At 46.1% G+C, this 8,336-nt stretch overlaps 1 protein-coding gene across 1 annotated transcript in view; it reads left to right on the top strand.

The window, feature by feature from the left end:
* The window catches only part of slkb (STE20-like kinase b), a 28,876-nt gene that overhangs the window by 13,360 nt on the left and 7,180 nt on the right, over window positions 1–8,336 (top strand). Inside the window, exons 5-12 of the mRNA XM_037689621.1 lie at window positions 147–219; window positions 291–485; window positions 800–881; window positions 2,402–2,533; window positions 2,841–3,503; window positions 3,582–3,712; window positions 4,878–5,001; window positions 6,515–6,694. Of these exons, the coding sequence (XP_037545549.1) occupies window positions 147–219; window positions 291–485; window positions 800–881; window positions 2,402–2,533; window positions 2,841–3,503; window positions 3,582–3,712; window positions 4,878–5,001; window positions 6,515–6,694 (1,580 nt within the window). The remainder of the gene's footprint in view (window positions 1–146; window positions 220–290; window positions 486–799; window positions 882–2,401; window positions 2,534–2,840; window positions 3,504–3,581; window positions 3,713–4,877; window positions 5,002–6,514; window positions 6,695–8,336) is intronic.

The raw sequence follows: 8,336 nt of genomic DNA, 5'->3' as shown, positions 1-8,336 counted from the left end.
TATATATATATATATATATATATATATATATGTATATATATATATTGATATATGTATATATATATATATATATATATGTATACATACATACATCATAATGGTGGGGTCTTCCTCGTCTAATTCCTGGATTCTTTTGCACCTTCCAGCTGACTTTGGTGTCTCTGCCAAAAACACCAAAACTCTGCAGAGAAGGGACTCTTTCATCGGAACCCCGTACTGGTGAGAGGAAAAGTTTTTACATTATATTTTATGCAAAACCAGAAAACTCACGTCTCCGTCGGCTCCACCAGGATGGCTCCAGAGGTGGTGATGTGCGAGACGTCCAAGGACCGTCCCTACGACTACAAGGCTGATATCTGGTCCCTCGGGGTCACCCTCATCGAGCTGGCCCAGATTGAGCCCCCCAACCATGAGATGAACCCCATGAGGGTCCTGCTAAAAATAGCCAAGTCTGACCCCCCGACCCTGATGCAGCCATCACGCTGGTGAGTCGTTGGTTTGAGGTTCTGATGATTGCAGCAGCTTCAGGAAGGTCCCCCCCCCACCCCCCCCACCCCTTTCAGTTTCTACACTTATGTTGCTGCCTGACGCTGCAGGGGGGCTCAAGGTGTGGAAACGTTCTAAAACATCTGAATATTTCTGTAAATGTGATCTATTTTCTTAAGAGTAGATTTATTAAAAAAATTAAAATGGCACCATAAAACAGCTGAATGGGTCAGAACACTTTGTGAAGCTGTTTTCAGTTGAGCCGGTTCTGAAGACCTCGTCCTGGACTTGTTTTGTGACTGTTTCATTTTAGGTCTCCAGAGTTTAAGGATTTTCTGAAGCGGTGTCTGGACAAGAACGTGGACAACAGATGGACCGCAGCTCAGCTCCTTCAGGTACCTTTCCTCCAACACACCTGGCCTCTCGGGTCACATGACCCTCCCCCTCCCATACCCACACACCACCTGCTGCCCCGAGGCGCCATCTGCTACCTTCTGTCAGGCGGAGGAGCGTCTGACCCGACAGGACCGAGCCCACGTCAGCTGAGCTGGCCGTTCTTTTTCCGTCCGGTTTAAGGCGCTCAGTGGCGTCAAAGCCACTTACTGACGGCGCAGAGAGGCAGCGAGGACACGCTGAGACCGACAGGGACCCGCCGACGGAGTCCCCATGGGTTTAAAAATACAGAAGAGTGGTCTGCCTCCTCTGAAGGTTTTATTATCCAAGAAGCTCCACATCATCCGGCCGGCCGTCGAATACTTGCAGCAGATTTCCAAACCCAAGAAGGTGAGGCTGTCGACGCAGTCTGTTGTTACAAATGTTTAGCTGCTGAGACACGATCGAGGCAGAGCAGCTTCAGATATTCAGCCGAAGTTTTAAAACGTGTTTCAAGTTTCAGTTTGTACCTCGGAGTGTCGATGCTTCAGGTCCCATGATCCTGGAACACAACAAACACTAAACATCGGGCGTCGTGTGCGCCTGTGTGTTAGCAAAATATCTCCTGAACCACTGAAGGGATGTTAATGAAACTTTTCGTGCACGGCTTGGGCTGATTTTATTTTGGAGTCAACCCAGTTTAAGACGGGTGACACAACCGGGTGGTCATTTTGACAGATGTTGAGCTCAGGTTACGTGTGGTAGTAGCTGAGTGTTCCTCAACTCTTCCTCTGAGCGTGAGATCACCACCAGGAACTGGCACGTCCAGGGACCCGCCCTCACTGGCCACCTAGCTTATGTAGCACCAGACCTCGATGGTCCTCCTTTCAGGTGGTGGATCCACTTGGAGGGGGATCCTGTCTCTTTTGGGCTTGTCCCTGGGCAGAGCCCCAGGAACCAAGGCTTGACCACCAGGTGCTCACAGACGAGCTCCTCTGTTCATGGGGGGGGGGGGGAATTGCTGCTCCTCTGCGTTGAAGGGAGTCAGCTGAGGAGCTCGTCTGATCTGGGCACCTCCTTTTGGAGACTTTCATGGTATGTCCCACTGGAAGGAGACCCGGGGGCAGCCTTGGGGGACCCTCAGGTGGAGCTGGGGAGTATTATCGAGGAGAGGGAGGTGTGGGTTTCTCTCCTGGACCTGCTGGACCTGCTGCCTCTGCGACCCTGCTGTGGATTAGATGTTGAAGATGGAGATGTTTGAGATCACACAAGTTTTTTATTTTTAGATTTGACCAAAACGACCACAGCTGTTTCCCTTCTCATCGTAGGATCTTCTTCTTCTTCCAGCTTTTCCCTCTTCAGGGGTCTCCACAGCGAGTCGTCGTCCTCTGTCCTCACTCCAACTCCCTCCATGTCCTCTCTGACTGCTTCCATAATTCTCCTCGTGTTCTTCATCATAAAATAATCTGAGTTTAAAACCTTGGCCTGAACGGAGGCGGGCGATGTTAATTCTGACTGTGGTGTTTTTCTTCCGGCGGCGCAGCATTCGTTTGTGACGACTGTGACCGACAGCAGGCCTCTGAGGGAGCTGATCGCCGAGGCCAAGGCCGAGGTCACCGAGGAGATCGAAGAGCACAAAGAGGAGGAGGAGGAGGAGGAGACAGAGGCACATCTGGTGAGTCCAAACCAACAAAACAAAAAGGTCTGCGCTGACGAACATTTTGTGTTTGTGTGAAAAATATAAGAATAAAATATAAAAATAAAGGAACGATTCAAACTTTTCTGCTCAGAATGAAGAACAGAGCAAGAGAAGCTCAGATCCTACAAGTGTGAAGTTCTTATTTTACAGGCAGATAACAGTTTGGCTGCAGGTGGATCAGAACCCTGCAGAAAACTGGACCAGCTTCTGAGTCCAGGAGGACCGTGGACTTCTAACAGAATCGGCCAAAACTAAAGAACTGTTGTGTTCCTCTTTCCTTCAGGGCCACAAGCGAGCCCCGTCAGACGTCAGCGTCGCCAGCTCCGAGGATGAGAAGATCCCCCTCTCCCCCTCCAGCCTGGAGGTCGTTCCTGAGAAGCTGGAACCGATCCGGCTCGCGACCACCCCCACCGAGCTTCCTGTGGCCAACCACGTGGCGGACACCAGTTCTGAGTCAGAGCCTGCTGCAGACGAGGCTCTGAACACTCCGATTAACGACGAAGAGGCTGAAATCAAACCACCGGAGGCGGAGGTTGCCTCACCAGAGCCCGAGACTCCGTCCAAAGAGCTGCAGCAGCTGGAGTTAAACGCCGAGGATGAAAAGGAGGTGGACACAGCTGAGGTCTCTGAGCCTCCTCAGGAGGACAACACGCCCGTCACAGAGGAGCCGAACACTCCACCGGAAGACGGAGAGCCGTACCAACACCTGAAAGTGACTCTGACTCTACCAGAGGACGATAAAGCTGCCCTGCAGGAGGAGACGGAGGAGAAACCTGCAGAAAAAGACAGAACGAACGTCGACGAGGAAAAGAAAACGAGACACGAGAAGGACAGAGATTCAGACTCAGGAAGCTGCTCCACTGCAGATAACAGCAGTGTGGACCTGAACCTGTCCATCTCCAGCTTTATGTCCAAAACTAAAGAGCCTGGATCCGTCTCCGTCCAGGTGAGTCAGGAAGTCCTCCCCGTCTCAGAGCAGAACCCAAAACCCAGTTTCTTCTGTAACGTGTTGTCGTTGCCTCAGGAAATGAAACGTCAGAAGAAAACGTTGAAAAAGACGCGTAAATTCATGGTGGACGGCGTGGAGGTTAGCGTCACGACGTCCAAGATCATCACGGACAACGACGCCAAGAACGAGGAGATGAGGTTCCTCAGGTGGGCGACATGTTTCACTCAAACATCAGCTGAAGTTTTAGTCACGTGTTTTAAAGTTTTCTGTGTGAGGAGGACTCAGCCGAAGGTCCTCAGGAGGAAACCACACGAAGAGGACCCACAGCTAAACGACAGCTAAAAGATAAAGCTACATTTACCAAAAAGGACACTCAAAGTAGCAAAAGGTTTGCTAATTGTTGCAAGAGACTAGCTAAAAGGTAAAGGTAGTAACAAGGATTTGGCTAAAACAAGCAAATTACTAGCTAAAAGTAGCAAAAGGATAGATAAGAATCAGCTTCTTTTTAACGAGTACAAAAAAAATGAAGCGTTCCCTGACGAAAGATATGAAAAGGAAAAAAACTATTTACAATAAAATGTTTCTAAATCAAAGCTAAAAGTAGCAAAACACTAGCTAAAATGTTAAAGCAGCATGCTAAAAGATGGATTAAAAAGTTCCAGATTCAGCTAAAACAAGCTAAGTGTTAGTTAAAAGCAGCTAAAGGTTAGATAAAAGCTAAAAGTAACAGAAGGAAAGCTAAGACTAACAAAACCTTAACTAAAAGGTTAAAGCAGCATGCTAAAATATGGAAAAAAAATTGTTCCAGTTTAAGTTAAAACAAGCTAATTGTTAGCTAAAAGCAGCTAAAGGTTAGATAAAAGCTAAAAGTAACAGAAGGAAAGCTAAGACTAACAAAACAGTAGCTAAAAGGTTAAAGCAGCATGCTAAAATATGGGGAAAAAAAATAGTTCCAGATTAAGCTAAAACAAGCTAATTGTTAGCTAAAAGCGGTTAAAGGTTAGATAAAAGCTAAAAGTAACAGAAGGAAAGCTAAGACTAACAAAACCTTAACTAAAAGGTTAAAGCAGCATGCTAAAATATGGGGAAAAAAAATAGTTCCAGATTAAGTTAAAACAAGCTAATTGTTAGCTAACAACAGCTAGAGGCTAGATAGAAGTTAAAAGTAACAAAAGGAAAGCTAAAGGTAGCTAAAAGCTAGGTGAAAGTATTTGTCCTAACATTATCAGAATTAGATCAAAACTAAATTTCAGAAAAATAAAAAAACAAAACAAACGCTGACTCGGGTCCAGACCGCAAACTTCACAGGACGTTCAGAGTCCGATCGAGACGCCTCAGCCTGTAAAACATTCCCTTCATTCTCGTGCGCAGGAGGCAGGAGCTGAGGGAGCTGCGCCTCCTGCAGAAGGAGGAACAGCGGGCGCAGCAGCAACTCAGCAACAAGCTGCAGCAGCAGAAGGAGCAGATCTACCGGCGCTTCGAGCAGGAGACCACGGTGAGTCCTCGCACCCAGCCCGACCTGCAGGAGCGAACCTCAGCTGGACCTCTGAGGTGTTTACAGATAAACAGTCGGCTGTTTCCTCCTGCTTACACAAAATAATAAGAACTTCCTGCTCCTCATCGTCAAAACCTCAAAGCTCAGTGTTTGTTCTGCACAGACTGTCGATAAATGTGTATTTAAGTCTGCGTGTTGTGTAGCTGAGCTGTGATGCGTTTGAAGAGCCGAGGAAAAGACTGCTAAAAGATTTTTACCCAATATCTGGTCAGATATCGCATAATGAACCACGTTTAATATATTTACTGTGAACAAAGTGATAAACATGAATAGGCCTGTCACGATAAACAATCAAGCATAAGTGAAAATTATCGACCTCATTTTCGTTTATCGACTTTATCGTTTCTTCATGTCTCTCTTTCTCCTGAAGACACTGGATGACAAAAGGCTCAACTCCGGTGCTCTTCACTGACTCCTCCCTTTTTTCTTTAAAATCTGTTTTAACGATCCAAAATCGCGTTTTTGGATCGCTAAAAGCAGCTAAGCTGAGAAGCTAAGCTACGAGCTAAGCTAACAGGCCGACCTCGCGGAAAAAACCTCCGTCTTATCGAAGCTCCAAAATTCACAGTTGAAACCCGTGTCTTCATGTAAAAGTTTTTCTCTGCAAAAAGAAACCGAGAACTTGTTTACTGATTTTTTTTTTTTTTTATTAAAAGCTTTGTGTGACAAATACTATGCTAAAGAGCTCAAACCACACCGAGCATCCACCATTTTGAGAACCGAAGAGAGACAACCCACGTCACGTCAAAGGGCCTCCCTCCCGTTTTTTTTTTTAAGAGACACGCTGCTCGCTCCCTCACTATCCATCATTCAGTTCAAACAGTCTTATACTGCCATCCGGTGGTCGAAAAAAAGTGCCACACACAAAACAAACGGACAAACATTTCTTCTTAAATTTGACAATAATTACTAATTATTGTCAAATTTCAAACAATACTATCGTTTATTGCAATAATTTCTGAGACAGTTTTGTCGCCCAGCAACGAGCCGAGAACCTTTAAGTTCAACTTTATTATAAAACATATTTACAATATATAGGGTGTGGATGAATAACTCTGTAAACTGTGGAGGACTGAATTGATGGAAACAAAGTTCTGATACCAAAAAGTTTTTACTTTGTTCAGTCAATTAAGATGGGATTATTTGATCATTCAATTAGAATGGGATTATTTGATCATTCAATTAGAATGGGATTAGAGATGATGGAAGCTCACGACTGAACCAAGCTGAAAGAAAGACGCTACACCGTTGAATGATCCTAAAGTTTTGTTACAGAGGAAACGAACCTCTGGACATCTGTGGATTGATGTTGCTGACAGAAGTTATGGATTAGGATTATATTGTCCTCAGGCGTCTGAAGGTCTCCTCGTTGATCGCAGCTGCTCTGTCTGTAAGCTGTCGGGTTTTCTGGGTGTCAGTTTGTCAGAACCTGACGTGCGCGTCTCTCCCTCAGGGTAAGAAGCGTCAGTACGACCAGGAGGTGGAGAACATGGAGCGGCAGCAGAAACAGACCATCGAGCGGCTGGAGCAGGAGCACACCAACCGGCTGCGAGACGAGGCCAAGCGCATCAAAGCCGAGCAGGACAAGGAGCTGTCCAAGTACCAGAACGTGCTGAAGAACCGCAAGAAAGAGGTCCGAACAGCTCCTCGTTGTTTTAGTATTTGTTCCTCTTTGACACAAACGCCTCTCAGATCTGCGGTGTCTGAACTGGACCGGGTCAGTCTGCGCTGCCACGTTAGTCCTGCAGGCAGTCCTGGTCTGCCCTCGGACCCGGGTTCACCTGCGGCGCCACAGACCTCTGAAACCAACCAGCGTTAGTAGCTGGAGTTAAGCTTCATTTGAAGGGAAACCAAAAATTAATCCGAAGCTCATTAAACCGGAAACAAAACGCTTCTTCTATCAAACAATAAAAAAAACATGAAAATAGACCGACACTCGTGTCACAAAGAAATCCTAAATTACAGATTATAATCTAATATGGTCCAACAACTGGCTTATAAAAGCAGCTAAAATTAGAGCTGTGTCAGTGGACAGAGCAGATATCTGAGCCTGATCAGAGGCTCATCCAGATGTTGGATCCAGGTGTTGGATCCAGTCAGTCTCAGCTCTGGTTTTTTATGACCTTCAGTTTATGACCTCCTCCACCTCCCTCGGTGTGTGACCTTTCCTTTCCAGCACCTTTTCTGGTATAAACACCTGCCAAGTCAGGACTGCTGGTCCTTTTGGGGCCCAAAGCCCGGTTCTGATACGGCAGAATGTCAGTTTGGGGTCAGGAGTTGGGTTTAGGGTTAGGCTACAGGAACATCATGAAGTTCATGGTTGTAATGATGCGAGTATGAGGTGCAGCAGTATAATGAAGTGTGATCCACAGGGAGGGGTCCAGGTTCTGGTTCAGTCCTCGTGCGCGCTCTGCAGCGCTCACCCTGTCGCCTGAAGTCTGGCCTCTCCGTTGTCCTAAAACACTCACGTGAAGTGTTCTGTCTGAACCCTGAAGTCCTCACCAGGACGTCTGTGTTTAGTTTCTTCACTCGTCGTGTTGGTCGACTGTGTAAACTGCTTGAAACCAAAGAACACATCTGGGACCAGATAAGACTTTATTTGGACCCGGATCTGGACTTGGGTCCTCCTGTTGAGGACCTCTGCTCTATAGTTTGACCAGTCTGTTGAAGGACTCTGGTGACTTATGAAGAGCGTCCACAGTGATCTTTATTTAGAGTTCAAACCCTTCATGTGCTCTGAAGCAGGTAAGTACAGTAATATTCTAATGAATGTGTTTGAGTTCTGACCAGCACTGATGAAGATGAGTGAGATGTGCACGTGATGGCGCTACTGTGGCATCAAATGTTCCTGAACCAAGTCCAGTTCTTAAACCTTTACCTGGAGCTTCCTGAACTTCTTCTGGTCTTTAGGTTCGTTGCTCAAAGCTTAAGAAGGTTCAGATGTTTGAGTGCCACCTCCAGGTCTGGACTCTGGTTCCCCATCAGGACTCAGACTCCCGTCCTGCCCATCATCAAAGTTTCAGCCGACCACAGAAACACACCTTCTGCCTTTAACGGACAAAAACTGACTAAAATAAACTCTGAAGAAGAAGAAAACAACAAACACAAGAACTGTTGTGATGAGCACGGAGTAGCGTTTTATTTTACTGAAATACATAATTTATGTTGTAAAACATTAATACTTCATATTGTTCCAAATAATTTAACCTCAAAATGCATAAAAATAATAAAATCCATAAAACATGCAGAGGATATTTGCTGTTTCAAACAACAGA

This window comes from Nematolebias whitei, chromosome 16 (assembly GCF_014905685.2).
Source record: "Nematolebias whitei isolate Nwh7 chromosome 16, NemWhi1, whole genome shotgun sequence".
Lineage (NCBI taxonomy): Eukaryota > Metazoa > Chordata > Actinopteri > Cyprinodontiformes > Rivulidae > Nematolebias > Nematolebias whitei.
The sequence above is the reverse complement of the archived record's forward strand: the minus strand, read 5'-3'. Positions and strand labels throughout refer to the sequence as shown.